Source organism: Hyla sarda, chromosome 4 (assembly GCF_029499605.1).
Source record: "Hyla sarda isolate aHylSar1 chromosome 4, aHylSar1.hap1, whole genome shotgun sequence".
Classification (NCBI taxonomy): Eukaryota; Metazoa; Chordata; class Amphibia; order Anura; family Hylidae; genus Hyla; species Hyla sarda.
The window spans coordinates 169508910-169529856 of record NC_079192.1 but is presented as its reverse complement, the minus strand read 5'-3'; the positions used below and the strand labels follow the sequence as shown (position 1 = coordinate 169529856).

The 20947-nt window shown below is 40.2% G+C and overlaps 1 protein-coding gene across 3 annotated transcripts in view; it reads right to left on the bottom strand.

The window, feature by feature from the left end:
* Positions 1 to 5882: 5882 nt before the first annotated feature.
* LOC130368678 (nuclear receptor ROR-alpha) overlaps positions 5883 to 20947 on the bottom strand; it is a 442969-nt gene continuing 427904 nt past the window's right edge. Inside the window, exons 4-11 of one of the 3 annotated variants that reach the window (XM_056572693.1) lie at positions 19742 to 19883; positions 17712 to 18107; positions 16877 to 16998; positions 11541 to 11673; positions 10914 to 11021; positions 9979 to 10089; positions 9256 to 9368; positions 5883 to 8005 (exon numbers count right to left, since the gene is read on the bottom strand). In XM_056572693.1, the coding sequence (XP_056428668.1) occupies positions 7841 to 8005; positions 9256 to 9368; positions 9979 to 10089; positions 10914 to 11021; positions 11541 to 11673; positions 16877 to 16998; positions 17712 to 18107; positions 19742 to 19883 (1290 nt within the window). In that variant the 3' untranslated portion in view covers positions 5883 to 7840. The remainder of the gene's footprint in view (positions 8006 to 9255; positions 9369 to 9978; positions 10090 to 10913; positions 11022 to 11540; positions 11674 to 16876; positions 16999 to 17711; positions 18108 to 19741; positions 19884 to 20947) is intronic. The other 2 variants (XM_056572694.1, XM_056572696.1) reach the window with 2 other exon arrangements.

Sequence of the window (20947 nt, the reverse complement as noted above, 5' to 3'; positions counted from 1 at the left end):
TTTGAAACTGGCTGACCAGCTAATCGAACAACCGATTAATCGACAGTTGACACCTAATTTCATAATCGATTAGTTGTTTCAGCCCTAATTGTAAATGGCTATGCAGGTTGTAATTTTGGCCAGGAATGGGGCTCCAAGTCATCAGGGCACTTAATCTGAGAATCTGAACTTAGACTAGACATTGTACACATGTTTTTTTTTTTTTAGCAGATTTTTTGCACCAAAATTTATGTCTGCTGAAAATTTTCCAGTCGAACATTCCGCAAAAATTCGGCTGTACGAACATTGCCTAACAAGTAAATATACAACATCAAATATTTTGTAATATTTGTCATCCAATACTCTACACTATTTGCTACCGTCATATGTTTGTTATCATATTTGTTTTATAGAACAGGTGAAACAACAGGGGACTGTGGACATTTCATAACTGCAAGTAGAACCATTGTTTGGCCAGCAGTTATCACCCTCCCCTCCCCCTCTTTATTACTACGCCCACCCAACATAACATGTGTCTTTTCTTCATAAGACACATGCAGCTGCTGGACACCCCTGGCACCACTTATTATTGGGTAAAAATAAACTGTTAAAGACAATGGAGTTTGCTGATGTCCATACACATGTCAACAGATCCCATAGCTTACATGGGAATCAGTTAAGATAAAATACGTATGGATAGCTTTACAGTGTATTTAAATCAATTCAAATAGAATCTACCTCTACATATGTATTTACACTTAGGAATTCGCTAGAAAATGCCCTCTGGCACCAAATGACATAAATAATAGTAGTCAATGTAGAGCCAGCCACATAAACTTATTAGAACCGCCTCGATGGCAATCGGATAAACACTTTATAATAACTATGGTGGAGCACATTTCTATGTTAGCTTCTTTTCTATAGGTTATGTAGTTCTGGGTGTCATGTGTTTAGATAATCTGAATTATAGCCTACAAAAGAAAAATAAAATCTTTGCATTAACACTGCCATAATGTACGACTATATCCGCCCGGGCACCATCCAGAGTTGAAATTTCTATGGTGTAATGTAGGATAAATGACATTTTTTTCCCTTTACAAAAGAAAAACTTTAATTGCAGGATCACGGCTGCCCCTTCCCGGCATCTTCTCCAACGTGACAGCCTAGCGAGATGGATGAGAAATTCCCTGAGGGAGCAAGGTGTATTTATATATTTTACATATTCTATATACATATTGCACATTAGAAGGAATGGGGAAAAGTGCAAACAAAATGGTTCTTAATAAACAATTACAAAAGGATTCTTGGAATGTCCGAAAGCAAATACAATTCATAAAACAGGGAATAATGCTAAATGAATATGCCACAATCTATAGCAAGAATGAGTAGACTCCTGAGTGGGCACTCTTCATATCATTTACCTGCGCCTAGAGCCAAGTCTATGGATAATGCAGGTCATTGACTCTAATGATAAAGTAAAGCTTCTGGATGGATCTTTTACAACTGTTTATCAATTTACATTATAGGATCTTTTATACAGAAAATGTGATTTGGATAATATACGGTAGGTAAAACATAAAGCTGCTTTTGGTCACAATAGACCTTTAGTGTGTATTCACATGTACAGTAACCTGCACATATTTCATGCACAGGATTTGAAGCTGCAGATGTAAAACTGTGTTCAGCTACTTAGTATTCACTGAAGTCAGCAGCTTCAAATCCTGTGCATCAAATATGCAAAGGATCCTAAAGAAACACTCTAGTTTGCCCCATAACCATTCCATGTTGACATCATGTGCACTTCTTTCTAATATAGTTCCCTTAGACTAATGATCCCCAACCTCTGGCTCTCCACTTGGCTATCAGGACATACTGGGCATCACTGACTTAGACATTCAGCCTAGAGCTGGGCGGTATGGCCAAATATGTGTATGGCGGTATTTTTGTAACTTATGGCGGTTCCACGGTATATAAGGGTATTTCCCCGCCCCATCCCCCAAAATGAATTATTAACCCAGCGCTGCGCTCTCCCCATCAGGGTACTACTCACGTCACCCGCAAACGCTGCCCTCCTCGTCCTCCTGTTTGTTGCGGCCGCCGGCGCTGACACTCTCTATACTGTGCGGTATCCCTATGCTGAATCCCTATGCCCGGGCTGCAAGAGGTAAACAAAATAAACTAACGCATGTTTTGTCGTCGGCCTTATGCTGGGGACGTGAACGTCGGACAGCTGTCAGTCTATCACCGGCCGCAGCGATGTTCCTCCTCGGCCGGTGATAGGCTGAGCCCACTGTCATGTAAGGAGCTCTGGCCGGCTTCTTACATGACAGTGGGCTCAGCCTATCATTGGCCGAGGAGGAACATTGCTGCAGCTAGTGACAGACTGATGGCTCTCCGATGTTCCATTCCCTGGGAAGCAAGTCCGGACCGACGGGGAAGCAGAGTTAGTTTATTTTGTTTACCTTTTGCAGCCCGGGCATAGGGATACAGTATAGAGCAGTAGTTTGCAATCTGCGGACCTCCAGATGTTGCAAAACTATAACTCCCAGCATGCCCGGACAGCCAACGGCTGTCCGGGCATGCTGGGAGTTGTAGTTTTGCAACATCTGGAGGTTGAAGACCACTGGTATAGAGTGTCAGCGCCGGCGGCCGCAACAAACAGGAAGACAAGGAGGGCAGCGCTTGCGGGTGACATATGTCAGTAATAGCGCTGGGCTGATAATTTGGGAGGGGGGGGGGCAGAACAGCGCTCACGGGCCACATATGATTAGTTCCCCAATGGGGACAGCGCAGCGCTGGGCTGTTAATTCATTCATTCCCGAGGGGGAGGGGCCAAACCGGTATTGCTGTATGGGTTAAAAATTCATATCAGGCAGCACAAAAATTTTGGTATTCGGTATGAACCGGTATACCGCCCAGCCCTAATTCAGCCGTTTTCTATTTTCTTACTAGTTTCTTTATCTGGAAGTTACTGATTTCAATGCTTGGTAGTGAGTAGATGAGAGAGGCTGCAGTATGGAATACTGTGCAAGACAACACATGGGATCAGTCTTATCAGTAACTGTGATTTTATATGTGAAAGTACTATACTTCCATGCAAGGTCATCACCCCATTACACTGAAACCTGAGCACCAAGATGGCAGTCATCTTCCAGTCACATAGGCACAGCGTGTGTATTACTAGCAAGAAATAATGCAAGGATGCCAACACTACTTTGGGAAGGGATAGATAGAGGCGGAGACATAAGGCTATTTGTACATGTAACTTAAGTAATCATATATCTATACTATGTAAGAATCAATTATCTGGGAATGATCTATTGACCAGTCGGGATAAGATTCCATTTGTGAATACTAAAGTCCTAGCCGAACAGCTCTGCACTCAATCCTTGTATTTATTGCAGCATATCCATCATAGCACATTAACCAAAACATTAACACTATATTAACAATATCTCAATACAACTAAGTGACATTTTGGCTATGGCACATTTAAGAAACGTTAACATTTTTTGTTAGTTTTTTGCATTTTTTTTACCAGAGACAGTTCTTCAAAATACAAATTTTAACTTTTGAATGTTTTTTTCTTCCTTATAAAATGTTTACAATAATCGTTTAGTTTGTAACTTTTTCACATTACAAAAAAATCTGTTTATCATTATGACTGCTAAACAAATCACATTTTTTATTGCAGGAATAGTTCAAGTGCCTTTAAATATTTATACAAGGGCTAAAAAAATATACTTTTTTTTTTTTTTTTAATTCTTATGCTTTCTAAAGTGGTCCAGGCTTTATATTAAATATTGTAATTGTATCCCATCCCCACTTTAATTATATGCATCTTAACACTTAAAGCAGTCAGAACATACACACAGACACGCAAGCGCAACACTTAAATGGACATAGCTGTCTGGGATTGTACAATCAACACTGAAGCCATCCGCCAATACATCCATTCTGTGTCATTGTGTCACGAGGCAAAAGAAGAACACAGAACTAGTAGTGGTTCCATAACCATAAGGTTCATAGCAACACTGTCTAAGGCAGAAAAATAGGGACCTGAGGCACTCCAGTTGTTGCTGACTGCACCAGTCTCTTACCTTAGAGCAGAGTTTCCCAACCAGGATGATAAAAATCTACCACTGCTTCCCATCTAAAGAAATTATCCCCTATCCACAGGACAGGAGATAACAAGCTGGTTGGTGGAGGTCTTGGGACCGCTACCGATCCCGAAAACGGGAACAAAAATCCTCTGCAATGAATGGTGCACTTGCACAGTCAGCTCTCTCAGTTTATTTTCTATGGGGCCACCGAACATTACGGAGCGCTAAACTCAACATATGGTAGCACCCCTTAAAGAATGCTGGAAGAAACGTCAACCATCTTTATAAACTAGTGATACTACACTCTCTGATGACAACACATAAGATACTGTATGTTTATAAGGAAGGTTTGTTTGATTGTATATTTTTTTTATAAACCTCTAGTACTTTTATGGGGTTATGAATTTAATGCTGGATGTGTTGCATTCAGTGTCTTCTCCTGAATCCCATAGAATCATATGGGACATGGCGCTGGAACTATGTGCAGAAGGCCGGACCTGTCAACTTTTTGGATTGAAAAGCATTGCAACGTTTTTGATGGGGCACAACCACGCCATAGGAAAACTATGCTGGATTGCGGGACATATGAAAACGATCACTCTTACAGAGTGGCCACAAAGGATAATAATTAATAAATATTGTAAATAGTTCTACCTTAGATTACTAAGTATTGATGCAAAATGACATTTTATTGTCCTCATCTGTGTCAATTCCTAGACTGTAGTGTAAGTTGCCAGACAGCTGCTTGTGGGCTTTAGCGTAAATTACAATTAGCATTAGAGACTGAAATACTTATATTAATGTAGGTGTATAAGTGTGTTTTTATTTAGTTTAAAATAATATAAATACATTACCCATTATATTGGACCCTGACAAATCATTTTTATCTCTAAATGATCTCTGGAGGAATCTGTTCTTTTCTTGACAGTGGACAACAGGATAAAATGCTAAGGATTACCTTTCAGCAATTTTCAGTGGGCTGAGTTTAAAGGGGTACTCCACTGTTTTCGCACTGCGGGGGTCGGCCACGCTCCTCGTGACGTCATGGCCATGCCCCCTAAATGCAAGTCTATGGGAGGGGGCGTGATGACCGTAATGCCCCCTCCCACAGAGTTAAATTGAGGGGGCGTGGCCGTGACATCATGAGGGGCGTAGCCGACCCCTGCAGCGTGAAAACAGCGTTCGGAACATTTAGTTCCGAATGCTGGCCAGTGGAGTACCCCTTTAAAGACCCATAGGATCAATGTATGTCAAGCATTAAACTTTTGCTGGGTTCACACATCGTGTAAATGTTGTGGAATTTCAGATGGGCAATCTTCACCAGCATAGTACTATACAATAAATCTATTCAGGAAATGACCCAGATTGTCACCACTAATATAATACAATGAAGTAAAATGAATAAAATCTATGGCTAAATCCTTACAAAAAATAATAATTCATTACATATATTTCTAAGCAAGTTTATCAGGATAATATATATATACTATGTGTGAACCGTGACTAAGGAATGTTGAGGTTACTTAGTGAGTACTTAGTTTGAACTTAAGTTGTACAGCAGCGTTGTGTATGTCCAATACCAACATCTATACTTGATCTCCTGACAGTTCTGTCCAGTCTAACTTTCTAATATATTTGCTTATGAATATTATAAAACAATAATTGCATAGGTATTTTACTCCAGACAAAAATATGTAACCAGAGTTCAAGTGCTGTGATTCAAACTAATATTAGTTTATGAATTGTTACCAATCCCCAAGTAGTTTGTGTGTGTGTGTGTGTGCGTGTGTGTGTGTGTGGGGGGGGGGGGTAATGCCAATATGCCATGTTGCCTTATGTTAGAGTATTTAGATACAGGACTAGAGCAGCAAACTGAATTTATGCCCCTGATGATAGAAAGCCTAGCTACAGCCTCTGACTCCAGATAATGATATCTGGCGGCTAGAAGGGCTGGAGAGGTTATTAAATCTGTGTGCTAATATGAACCTTGTTTTGTAATAATAAGTTAACAGGAAATAATAAATAATGCATTTAGCAAGTTAATTGCTGTTAAATCTATGAAAACATGATCTTCAATGGTAGTGAATCTTGGTTATGATGGCTAGTTCATATTTATGGGAAATAACTGTACATAGACAGATTCTATACTAAGATAACACAATGCAAAGCAAAATATGGATAGATTGAAATTGGTTGTTAAATTTTACCTGTAGAATGTTTTTTTTTATTCAAATTTGTCCATTTTTTTAACCAACTAAGGTATATGGGTATCTCAACTCCGGGATAACAAACCATGTTTAGAAGCTACACTAACAGGGAATTAAAATGCATCATTGTCAAGTAAGTATGTATACTTTGTGGGCTCTGTACGTTCATGCATTGCTGTATTTTATTTGAAAGGGATTTTTAAATGTTCTGATGAAACACAAACAGGGTCATGGAACAATAATATCGGATTCTATGATTTAAAGAACACTTGGGGTTTCCTACTGTTTAGCTATCTAACCAGACCAATAACAGATCGGTTTGTTTAAACTAGTGGCACCTCTGAAGAGGACTAGTCACTTGAAAAGTTCATTTGTTTGGCTGTTTATAAAAAAATGGTTTTGGACTAAATGTGAAAAAAAAAAAAAAAAAAACTTAGTAAACTTTCTGCTGGGAGTTTTGTATATGTGAAATATAACATTACTTGCCAGCATTTGGTGTCATTTACCTCTGCATTCAAGAAAACACACTAGACTGATGTGAAATGTTTGAGCAACGATAGGATTGTAATCCATTTTTGTTTCTCTGGTAGCCGTATGAATAAAAGTGGGAATAAAATTATAAAAAGTTTTATCTGATAAAAGTTATTAGCATTTTTTTTTTTTTTTACCATGGTTCTGTACTGTAACGGTAATGCAAGGTGACACAATGAGACATGTGGAATCAATGGCATATGTACTTAGTCCATCCCATTGCAGTGTTACACACCAATTGTTCCTTTATATATTCAAACACCTGGCTGGTTACACATCCCATTGTCATGCCACAGGGCCCTTTTTAAACCCTGCTGGTACCATCATTATGGGAATCGTAAACAGTTTTTTCGGACCAGCCTTTCCCTAAACCAATCCCTCAAAAAAAAAAAAAAAAAAAAAAAGAATAATACAGCAGCAATAACCGCTCCAAACACTCCCAAAAATCTATTGCTTTTTCACTAAGTCTCGATTTCCTGATGTGCACATGAAAATAAATTTTTTAAAGAAAACAGAGAAAAACAAACAACAAAAACACATTCACTAAACAAAAGGGAGAAGAGCAGTAGGAATTAGTAAAAAGGTGCAAAACAAAAAAGTGCCATATTGAAAGACCAGAAGAAGCCTACATCTGGCCCCTACACTTAAACAAGATCTCTTTAGCCATATAAATGTTCATGCCCAAGTACCCTGTAATACATATATTTATATATATAAATATTACTTTGCTTGTATTGCTAGAGACCTCAGAAGTCTCATGGTTAAAAATGCAGGTGTGGTTCTCTTACCAGCCTGCCTTGTGATTGGTCCTTAAACTCTCTCCAAAACATCCTGTAAACAATATCCCTGGGGGGGAGAGAGGTCAAGGACAAATGTCTCTGCATGTCACCCCTCTCCTCCAGTACCCAGATTTGCGTAAAGTGTCTTGGTTCCTCTTTCTCATGTCCACATACACAAGTGTGTGCACGACTATATTCTCAAGAAACTTTTGTGTATTCCAGGTGTCAGTTGTAGGCTCTTCTATCCCTCGAGCTGCATGGCTGGCTCGTATTCAGAGGTAAAAAGTTCCTTGTAGAGGGGAGGGAAGTGATGTCTCACAATGTCTGGATATATTGCTTTAAACGCCATGAGTTTCTCTGCGTGACGCCCACACAACGCACGCAGGGTGGAGACTTTGCATATTAACTGGATTTAAAAAAAAGAAAACACAACAAAGCTCTTATTATACAAAAAACAATATCAACCCCTGGAGTTTAATTATACTACACCATAAACATAGCAGACAACATAAATAGCCTAATTACTTTCTGCTGCAGGTTAGCTTTACATTACCCAGGCTGACATACTGTGTCCATTATCAGCTTATTAGAAGCTTGGCTCTTCAATGTTATTTAGTGTAAACGCTCACAAAAAACAACATGTTACCATACAGGAACAACATTTTATGGCAAAATAGATAGTACAGGATATTGTCCATTCTAGAATGTTTTATAGTTGGACACTTAAATTAAACTTAGTTTATTTAAAAACCCATAGCCAAAACAGCAGCTATGTTGCCCATCACACGAGTGGGGTAAATAGCCACCATTAGGCCCTCTCACATTGGAGTCATCGAGGGAGATTTATCAAAACCTGTCCAGAGGAAAAGTTGCTGAGTTACCCATAGCAACCAGATTGCTTCTTTCATTTCTGAAAAAGCCTTAAAAATTTAAGAAGAGATCTGATTGGTTGCTATGGACAACTTAGAAACTTTTTATCTAGACAGGTTTTACTATAACTCCCCCATTATCTCTGTTTTTACAGGAGCAATAACAGAGAAGATTGATGGTGATCCATCCTGATCAGTTACGATCCTCTAGCTGGAGCAATTCTTTTTCCCAGTCAGGTTTCCATAAGCTATTTTTTGTTCAGTACAATACAATTTTGCAACAAGTAAGGCTTTGCTCCCATGTGGGCTCAATTAAGAACATTCATCACAGATCCTGTCATGTTTGGCATGGTGTAGCATGCAGGTACTAGACACACCACGTTAGAAGTCAAATAGGTCAACAGGGCTCCACTAGTGTCCGGAACACAACAGACCAACACTGTGTTGTGGAGATAGCAAAAAAAGCATTATACTATTTTGTAAAAAGCAACTAAAGCCTCACAGAATAGAGCTAACACAAGTGTGAACAGAGCCACTGGACACTGGTCATCAGTACAAGTGATCTAGGACTTCACCTGCATTAATGCAGTGGTCGCCTTCCCCATTATCAGCCTGGCAGACTTCTAGTATAGGCTGTCGCACCATAATCGGGAGTAATGGGAGGGGAGTGAACAAGGAATGGAAAAGGTGATAGTTGTCACTGGTGTACAGACTGCTAACTAGAGTCATTGTTTGATTCACATTCAGAAGAGACATAATGAACGGGGGCACAAAGATGGCAGCTCACCTTTGTTAGGATTCCATCCTCACGATGGTTCTTTTGAAGAACGTGCTGCAGTGTGAGTTGGATCTTCTGCTGAAGTTTCTCGATCTTCAACTTCTCCTGCAGCCATGAGCGATCTATTAAAAATGATATATGATGTTGACTAATTTGTCTTTATACCCATAAACTATAAGACTTATCTGTTTATGTTGAATCAAAAGGTAATATGGTGTATGATTTAAGGGGTATGATTTATGGTGTATGATTTTTAACTGGGAATCCCTTGAAAAGTCATATTTCATTACTTTACACAGTGAGGTCCAGCCTTTTCAAATTTTGTCCTTGGCCCTTTGGCCACTAAGCTGCCAAGACCAGCTGTTCTGCAGCCCCCCCCCCCCCCCCCCCCATTTGACTGTATAACTTAACATGAAAGACCACGCAAAGAAATACATCTCCTAAAATCTTCATGAAAGTGCCTACTTTTAAAATATAGGAGAAATTGGAGCACACGTAGTAGATATTTGGTTCCATAGTGTGTTGAGACCCAAAATGATATTTTTTTTCCTTACAGCCTCTAAAGTTCACTTCATAAGATGAAAAATTCTTTTAAATATGATCAGTATAATATGATTTAGATCTTTGTTTTATTTCATTTATCAAGCAAAATTAGCCATTTATAAACAAACCAGTGCACATTCAGTTCAGAAAGTATAGTGCACACCTACCACAAGTATATTTCAAACTTACCTCCTGACATGAGAACAAAAGCAGAGAATAGAGCTATTTCATCCTCTGTCAAGTGCAGCGAACATAAACTCTTTCCAAACTCAAACACAAAACTCATGAAGTCTTCACAACCTGCAAGTGAAAATGGGAATAGATAATCCAAACAAAAAGACAAAAGCAATGCTATCTAACACAATGCAGGGCACAATGGTGTAAAAGTAAAGGCTGAAGTTACAGTAACATCAGTGGTAAATGGCCACTGACTGAAAATCCAATTTGAAATGTTCTTACATAGTGTGACATAAGATGGCGACAGCGAAGAAAGAAAAGGGGTTTTGTGTGTTGGAGTTGGCATAAATGGGGTCTGTTGGGCTCCACACAGAAACTGCATTATATGTTGGGAAATGCCATTCAAAACCACTTGGTGTTTATGTCATGGAAAAAGACAGCAAACAGGTTTTGACGTATGACCGCAGTCCGAGAAACTCAACCCCATACAAAGTCAATGGGACCTTTCGGTGTCTGTTGTGCAACAAAACATCCATCTCCCTTGTTTTTCTATGGCATGGACTCATGAATATAGCTATAAAATTAGTGGAACCTAGCTATAATCATACAAAAAAAAAACATAGTATCTTGAAATAAATTAAAATTTTTGGTCTTTTTTAGGTGAATGGAGCCTTAAGGGTACATATGCAGTATATATGCCAGGATTTTTTGCTGGTGTGAACATGTATTGATGCATTTATGTCAGTCAGTGTAAGTAATGATTCTACTGTGGGGCAGTATGTAGTCAAGTGCCCTATACTATGCAGCCTTGGTCATTAATATGCTATGTCAGCCTGACGTTTGGCAGCTAAAGTGCCACTACCATATGCAGGCCTCCTTCACTGTGGAAAAGTGCAGAAAGTGAAATCTATGATAACTAGATTACATTATCTGGTTAAGACACATACCTAAAGATTTAAAGACTTCGATGCCTGCATATTTTCCATCAAAATACACCGTGTTGTTCTGAGAATCAAAGGCACGACACATTCGGATGAAAACAACTTCCAATGAGCCTGGAATACAAAAAATAATACCACTCATTGGTATATATGGTATTCACACCATTGTGTTCTATTGAATAATACAACATATAGGTGGCCAGAACGTTATGAGTTGTTACAAGTTAATGGTTTAAATGAGGACACAATGTAATAGAGACAGAGACTTCATATTGCAAAATATTTTTGTACATTTTTTTATGTGAGATGCTGGTAGGAAATTTTTATATTCAATCTAAATGGACCCCAAACTCCTACTTGAGGGACTTTAAGGGTCTTTAAGTATTCTGCGCAGATTTGATGCGCAGGATTTCAAGTCATTTAGTTTACACAGGTCACAAATCTGCAGCAGAAAATCCTGCGCATCAAATCTGCGCAGAATAGACCCTAAGAGTGCTCTTTCTTTATGTAACTGGCTGACAGGCTTGTTTGACCAGTTCTACAACTCCTTTTTCTGTTGTATAATCAAGGTATCTTGTTTTATAGCCCTTTTTAATATAATTCACTGTTGTATTTTTTCTTCCATATACACACCTGCTTTCAGCAGCACTATCTGGTCATTCTGACACAGCTCCATGAATCCATCAATGCGTTTGGCAAATTCAACCACATACTGTATGGCCTCTGTGATTTTTACTGCACAAAGCTGCCACATAACTTCCCGCTGCTGCATAGGGAAACATAAAATAATACTCATTAGGTTTCTTATGACAGAGAAAATTTGTACTCGCTGCAATTCCACTTTCTTCGAACCCTAAGGCAGCACTGATGCCCTAACTCCTCCCTAGGAGAGCTAACCTAGAATACTACTAACAAACAATTAGTTAACCAATGACAGCGGACATCATACAATGCAAGACAGACTGACAATTCTTGTGTAGTAAATAGATAATTTTTGTGGGGGGGGGGGGGGGGGATATCAGTGTGCTGCCTTTGGGCTCGAAGAAAGTCAAATTATAATGACTACAAATTTTCTCTTTCCTCGTTCTCCTCAGGCAGCACAGATGTCTGAATGACCCTTCTCTTGGAACCAAGATGAAAACTTCTTCCAAATTCTAGAACAAATCCTATTGTTAGAAGGATTTCTAGTAGCAATTAAAGAGTTTATGATGCCATCAGACACACCTTTCTCCTTTAGTTTAAGCCTCCTGGCCATTTTCTAAAGTCTAGCTAGGTCTGGATGGTATTTTTAAAAGAGGATGGGGGAGATTTATCAAAGCCGGTGTAGAGGAAGAGTGGTGCAGTTGCCCATGGCAACCAATCAGATTCCTTCATTTATTTTTCAGAGGTCTTTTAAATAGAGAAGCAATCTAACTAGCTGCTATGGGCAACTGCACCACTTTTCCTCTACACAGGTTTTGATAAATCCCCCCTGATGTCTTTGTGCAAGGACAAATTTCAGAACAAACCTTCAATATCTCAATAAGAGGGGCAACCAGACCCTTTGGGGCCAGAAGGGAGTCAGGACTATGGCTGATTACTTTTACAGCTACATGAGAACTCTCTGAATCAAGGAGACTGGAGGATGAAAACAGTTTGAGATGGCATCTACTACTGCTCCGGTTGAGTGATCTACCAGGTTTGAGAGCAAAACTTGCTCAGTTTGTGGCCCTCTCAGGTCCCCATTATGTCGCATTGCAGACACCCCTGCTTCTCTATGATCATTTGAAAGTAAAAAACGAGGATTGGGATACTGTCCAACTAAAAAGTTTTCTGCATGTGTGCAGAAGGTCTACACTGCAAGTTCCTCCATGCTTGTTCACATAATGTACTGTCACTGCGATGGGAGGCATTGGTGGTCCCAACTATCTGATAAAGCATCTGAAAGTACTTTTACCCTGCAGGGCAAAGTGATGCATTAGATATCAGAGATCTATTATGTGGCGCCATCTTGCCGCCTAGTTTTGGCACAGGAAAAATGCACCTTTTTTACTCTCTTAGCACTGGTTTTAAGGCCTGTTTTTCAAAGAACTTTTCCAGTTATCGGAGAACTCCATTGTCTTAAAACCAGATAAAAAGGAACCTGTCTTGAAATACTGAGAGAAACTCTAGACTGTAGCTGTACCATATAGTTCAAAGTCCATCTGACCAAGGTACAGAAAAGTAAGAATGCCTTGCGCCAACTGGCAAAAGTATGCTTTTGGCATCAGAACTGTGTCTTAGGACCAGTAAGTTCCGATAGCCTCTTCTTACTTTGGTCCTGGAAACGAAAAGGATCTAAAAATTTCTCCTGCTGACTGAGAAAAAGAAAAAGCCTTCCATTCTTTGTTGGCTTCTAATATTTTTCTAGCTGGGAGCCAATCAACTTCCATGGTGTAATGGCAGAGAAAAAAACTTTTTGGATGACATTATCCCCAGACCATGACTTCAACCAGAATGCTTGACAAGCTGAAGGACCACCAGGTTCTTACAGGCTACATAAAGTACCTGTAAAACTTAAAGGGGTATTCCAGCCAAAGACATCTTATTTTGGATAGGGGATAAGATGTCTGATCGTTGGGCCGCTCCCCCATCTTCGGATCGTTGGGCCCTCCAGTTTCGGAAACCTCTGTGTTTCCGGGACTGAAGACTTGATGTCACCCCACGACCCCTCCCTTCTTGTCAATGAGAGGGGGAGTGACTCAACAGCAGGCCCCATGCTATCAGACATCTTATCCCCTATCATTTGGATACGGGATGAGACTGCTTGATTGGAATAGGATATCTTCAAAAGAAACATCAGCTTTTCTGTCCATTGGTTCCTTTAAGAAGGAGATTTCATAAACAGGGAACAAAAAGGATTTCTTGGATAATCTGGCAATAACAGGATCAACCTTGGCCGGGTTTTCCAAGGCTTCTAATTCTGCAAGCTCTAATTTAGCGATGGCCCTAAATCTGGATCCCAGATCAAAATTCTAGTCTGGCCATTCCCACACTTTTTCAATGATATGTTTTAACACCTGATGACCAGGCAATACTCTAGCTTTTTTCTTGGGAAAATAAGAAGTTCTCTTGATTCTGTACAGATGGCTCATCTTTATTAGAACCTATATTGCGTTTAACAAGCTTCATCAACTTATCCACATACTTTTTCCTGAAGAGAAAAATATCCTTAGAAATAGGCTCATCCGAGTTCATGAGTATCTTAGTCTAAGTCTCTTAGAATATGGCATAGAAGATGAAGAGGCAACGTATTTAGGACTCTTCTTCTGACCCGAGGAAGAAGTTAACTGGACTTTAAACCAATAAAAAAAATGTTTTGCCTCAGATCTTATTGCTTCATCTCTGACATATTCAAGAGGATTGGAACAATTAGGGCATAAACCGGATGAGTAGTCAGTAGGCAAGGGCTTAAAGCAATGAGATGCTTCCCACTTGGAGTACTTGGGAAAACTCCGGGCAGGAATTAAGCAGGAACAATACACATCTCCCAGCTGTGACTCTTGGAAAGGGTGACCCCAAGCTGAAAACCTCCTATGTTTGGTCTTGTGCTTTCTTTTTAAGTAGTTTAACATTTCAAAGAACAGTAGCAATGACAGTCACAAGAAATATCCCTTCTGTTAACAAACCACAGCATAGATGTGGCTAGGAGATACAGTTGCCTGGCACTTCAGAAGTAACTAGCACTGGAACTCCCAAGCCTTTTAAACTTGCCATCAATCAGCCCTGGTATACACCACTACACACTAACCTGGAAGCCTAACATCAAACCTCTGGTTTGGTGCCAAAATGCAAGTAGCTGAGACAACGACCCAATCGTACCCACAGTGACTAAACACAAGATGAGCTAAAAAAACACAACAGGTCCCAACAAGGTAAAAATATGGCACATATCCTCTGGAAGAGGACGTGGACATCCTCGCTGACACAGCACTGTAAAAGATAGAGCTATCCCTCTGAGTTTTAAGCATACATAAGACAGAAACCCCCACCCCTCTACTGTATAGATAATCCTGCCAGGGACTTACTGGCTACATATACTGTCAGAAAAAAAAAAGCAGAGATACCCCCTCGACATATAAATTTAAATTGTCAGAGACACCACCCAGACCAAGTTAAAACCACTGACATCTTCCTGACGTATAAGTCACATCATGTCAGGAATCCACCCAGAGAGTTATGAGAGAAAGAATAATATCAGGGAGCCAACTGCCAGTGACACCCGCTTACCATCATAAGCAATTTCATGGGCACCAATTTGACTGCAAGGCAGATCGCACCACCAAAACGATCGCACCACCAAAACGATCGCACATGGTTAACCCCTTACCGCCCTAGGATGTATGCATACGTCCTAGTAATCTCCTTTGCAGCACGTTGTGCTGCAGGAGATCGCCGGCAGCTCACGGCTGTCAATCCCCAGCCGGGGTCCCGCCGCAGCTGCAGAGACTGGGATTGTGCCAGTCTCAGCAGCATTAGGCTGGATTGCACATGGGTTGGATAGCACAGGCTGTTAGTCAGTGTAGTACTGACTGTTATACTGTGCTGCAGTACAGATGTACTGCAGCATAGTATAACCTGTAAAAAGTGAAAAGTAAAAAAAAAAAAAAAGGGTTTTAAATAAATTAAAGTGTAAACATTTTTAATAAATGCCCCTATTAAAATAACCCTATATTGTCACCCAAAACATATACATAAAAGGTATTGCCATGTCCATGGAACATAGAATGAAAAAGATCAAAGGGTAGCAGGAATCGCAAAAATGGTACCAATAAAAAGTACAGCTTGACCCGCTAAAAAATAAGCACTCAGACAATAGCGCTGGACGAAAAATAAAAAAAAGTTATGGCTGTCAGAATATTAAAACACAAAAAAGGGGGAAAAAAAGGATTTTATTGAGAAAAAAAAACGCCAGAAATATTCTAATTTTTCACAATATTTATGAGTTTGTCACAAAAAATGCTGCATGAATCAACAAAGATTTACCACTAATATAAAGTACAATATGTCCCGAAAAAAACTATCTCAGAATCGCGTCGCTAAGTAAAAGCATGTCAGAGGTATTACGACAGGCCAGATTTGAAAAATTGGGCTTGATCATTAAGGTAGAAACAGGCGGCGTCCTTAAGAGGTTAAGAATACACAGACCATAAACGCATAAATACCTAAAAAAATGATTTCCAAGGTGGGCGAAAACAGGTGTAGACATCCACCTGCAAGAGAAGCCAAACGATAGAATAAAACAGGCTGTCTTGCTATTTAGGATGTCTGCTGCCATTGGTTCATTATTAAATTGTTTGTCAGTATTATTTTAGGTTTTCAGTCCTAGGGAGGAGTTAAGGGATCAGAATAACACATCTGTACTATCTGAGGACAACAAGAAGAGCTGTATTTCTATGCAGTATATGTTCTTTACACAGGACTAAAGTTCTGTAAGCTTGGTGTAATAACATTCTTAATCCATAGGGGGCATCAGTATCCTACAAACTCCTGCCTCAAGCTAAAATGATGCTTCTGTAGGACAGAGAGTAACATTCAGAAAGGAGAAAAGACTGTGTTTATGTATATCTATCTATCGGTCCGTCCATCCTTTATCTATCTATGTATTTATCATACTTACAAGTAAGAAGACTTCAGCTCCATACTGAGCCCTGAAGGACATATTGTAAGCACTATATAAAAAACACATAAGCATTGCCATAGGATTCCTGTTTTCTAGCTGGTTTACTGTAGTTCTTTGCATTTGTTTTTGTTTTTTTTCCAGCCAAACCAGGATTGGTACCAGAATAGAGAAGCATAAAGAAAACGCTAATATTTCTCTTTTTTTTATCTGTAACTTATTTGTAATCTCCTTCCCTGTTTAGGATCACATATAGCTACTGCAATTGTGCCCGGAGTTACTCTGAACAGGACAATCCCTTTAAACCTCTCCTCGTATGCCCCCTGTGTACCTTGCTCTGGTAACTTTCAATCTCGTCTTGGAGAAAGGTCTGCCATGTTATCTGCTGCAGCTCCTCACGCAAATACTGGCAGGTTTCCATGTGAGACTTAGAGATGTTCTGAGCGAGATGTTCTGACAATGACAAAGAAAAAGAGTCAGAACATCTAAATGACAAGCACGACTTCCTCTAAACTGTGACCTTTGGAAGTAAGGGAGGTTTATGTCAAATGAAAAACAGAGACTTAGTGCATGAACACATTTTTTAGACTAGATGCCTTGCTAGGAATTTACATAATTTCCATGTATTAGGTTGAATAGCTGTCCTACTTATAGGGGTATTCCGGCTTTATACATCTTATCCCCTATCCAAAGAATAGGGGATAAGATGTATGATCGCAGGGGTCCCTCCGCTGGGGACCCCCGCAATCTCTGTGCAGCCCACGGCATTCTGTGCCGGGCGCTGCCTCCGAGTCAGGGACGTGACTGCCACGCACCCTAGTGAGGTCACACACCACCCCCTCCATATATGTCTATGGGAGGAGAGTGTGATGGCCGTCACTCCCCCTCCCATAGACATAAATGGAGGGGCATGGTGTGATCTCACTAGGGGGCGTGGCAGTGATGTCAGGGGTTAAGATTTTTTAATAGAAGTAATTTACAAATCTGTTTAACTTTCTGGCACCAGTTAATTAAAAAATAAAATAAAAAATTAAAAGAGATTTATAAATCAGACAGTTTTTACAAAGGATATTTTTCCCTTTACATGTACACAAATGACTAACTCCATAAAGCATGGAAGGTAAACTTTAATCCAGGTTCTACCATTCATTCTTTTTACCACTCACCAAGTTCTGCCATAGATACGGTTGGGGATGTCTCTCCATTGGTGAATGAGCAGTAGGGGAAGAAGGATGATGGTGGTGTGTAATCGCAGAGAGGCTCAGGTTTGATGCCATTGACGTCCAAGCCCGACTGATCAGGAGACGGCTGGATATCTAGGTAAAAGCTGCTCACTGCTGACTCGTTCTTGCCTTCATCTGGTGTGTGCTCTTCCATGTATCCCCCCAGGTCATCCCGTAACTCTGTCAGCCCATTAGGAGTCAGGCCATATCCTGTAGGGGTAAGTGGTTCTGCCTCCCCTGGTTGCTGCTGGTGGTCTCTCTGTTGTTGCATGCGATGTTTCTGCACTTCGGCATATAAACTATCCCTCTGCTTTTTGGACATTCGGCCAAACTTTACAGCTAGAGAAAGGTACAGAAATATATAACAAATAAGTGTATTAAATGGATTTTTGTTGGTATTAAAGTAAGTATTGTTAGTATTAAAGTAAGCAGAGCAAATCTACTGCCCTCTCCTGGCCATGATTAGCACTGATAAAAGCTTAAAGGGGTACTCCGCTGCAAACATCTTATCCCCTATCCAAAACTTTGCTCCGTGCCCGATGACTGGTAATGCCGGCCCCCACACCCCCTTCAGTCACCTCTGTGGGAGGAGGCATGATGGCAGGTACATTGCCTCCCATAGGCATGAATGGAGGGGGCGTGGAGTGACGTCATGAACGCGGAAGCTGCAAGCTTCCGTGTTCTGGATGCCGTTGCTGCCGGCCCGAAGATCGCGTGGGTCCCCAGCGCGGGACCCCCGTGATCTATCATCTTAACTCCTATCCTTTGGATAGGTGATAAGTTGTTTAGAGAGGAGTACCTTTAAAGGGACTATCCATTAAAATATTTTACTTAAAACTGGCCCATTTTACACATATTGCATGCAATGTTTCTGCACTTCAGCATAAAAGGTATCCCTCTGCTTTTTGGACATTCAGCCAAACTTTACAGCTAGAGAAAAGTACAGAAAAATATTTAGATGAAGAGTACATTTTACTTTTAACAAAGGGTATGTGTCTTCCAGGGGCACAGCAAATAAGGTAAAGTCATCTCTCTACAGGAATATCAGTCAGTAAATAAATAAATGAATGAATAAATACATACAAGTAAAGTAAGCAGAGCAAATCTACTGCCCCTCCTGGCCATGATTATCACTGATAAAAGACTAAAGGGGTTATTCATTAAAATATATTACTTCACATGTAAAATGGGCTGAACAGACTATATTCGGCCTATTACCAAAGGGCCCACTGTCCGCATGATGCAGTATATGTCAGCATCTCTTTTTGACAGGTTGCTGACTTATAAACCCCAAGCAGACAGTCTCAATGAGGTATGAACTTATACTTATTGATCACTAAATATTGATTCCATTAAAGACCAGATATAATGTCCCGTTACAAAAAACTTAAAATTGGCCGTAAAACGGCCGTTACAAAATCCCATTCAAGTCTATGGGATTTTTTGATCATCCGTTACCACCAGTTATAGCCTGTTCTGAATAATGGACGTTATTTGTGATAGGAGAAAAAAACGTTACATGCACTAATTTTTCTCCCATCACACATAACATCCGTTATTCATAACAGGCTACAACGGGTGATAACGGATAATCAAAAAATCCCATAGACTTGAATGGGATTTTTTTAACAGCCATGTTTAAGGGTTTTCTTAACGGGACATTATAACGGTCTTTAAAACGGAGCAACATATAGTGTGAAAGGAGCCTTATCTGTAATTTGGCGACATTGTGTATTTATGTGATGGATGTTTACCAATACGTTAGAGTAAAACAGATCTTACATATGTTAAAAGCCTCTGCTAAAATAGCCTGAATAAACTATTCCCACACAATATATAGCCAAGTACAGTAATGTAAATAAAAAACATGCCATGTGTGAACCGTAACTTACCTACACTAGCCATGAAAATGACATTAAACCCTGATGTTCCAGCTCATTTTGAAGTGATATATATATACAATTGGCACCTACCATCACGTGACATGCCCACAGCAAGGCATTTCTGCAGCCGACAGTGTTGACAACGATTCCTGCTTGTCCTGTCGATCAAACAATTCTTCTGCCTTGGACACGAATATGTGGCGTTGCTCTGCTGGCTTCGTCTGAAGAACCCCTGAAAAAGGGAAAGTACAACTACAGTTCCACTCGAAACAGAAAATCACAAAATATTAGATAATCTCTCTCATGTGCATGCCCGCCCATAAGTGACGGGGATGTAAACTTATATACTTTGCACCTGTTGTGCATTGTACTCATGAGGAATCAGCGAGTTGTTGGTGAAATCTTCTCTCCATGTCGGTCCAATCCCACAACATCAGTTGAATCCACAAGGCATGGCTGAATCGGGCCTCCCTGCAGTCTTCTGACAATTCCTGCCTAATGAATAGACTTCTTCCATTCATTACCATCCCCACTTCCACTCCTGTATACACATATGTCTTAATTAGCTGCTCATTGGCTGTTTAATTACAAGAAAGCAGCTGCCAGCTGCCAGGCCTCTCTGTACCAGCGGCCATGCTGAGAAGTCTCCGCTCCGGTGGGTGACAAGGAGACTCTCTGAAAGCTCAGTGATTTATGGCTGGCGGTGGTAGAATCCTCTGCCTCATTAATCTCTCAAATAGGACCGACAATTAAAACATAGGCCTTTCTGACGGCTTTCTTCATCTTTACCAACCAGGAGGACTAGTTCCAATCTCAGTGGTTACAGACACAGCCAGTTTAAGATAAGAGTTTTTGGATATACATCATCCTTGTCAGCTAGAGTTTCATGTAAATACGCACATGTCAATTAAGGTCGACAAGTTGAGAGTCAAAGGTGATCCATTTACATAATACATTTATATCCATGCGCATAGCTAGAGCTGGATAATAAGACTTTCTAAAAGGAGGGAATTCCCACGTGGATTTGCTGCTGACATTTCTGACACTGTCCTGTTCACCTAAAACTTCTGCAACACGTTTGGTGCATGTAAGCACACTCTAAAATCCCTTTTACATGGGGCGATTATGGGGCAAATGAGCGTTCCTAGGAATGCTCACTCGATAATTGGCCAGTGTAAAAGGGTCAGTAATCACCCAACATACAACATGCTTGTTTGTCGGCTGATCACATCATTATTGGCCCAAAATCTTCCTGTCTAAACAGAAGATATGTAACTAATAATGATTTAATGCGCA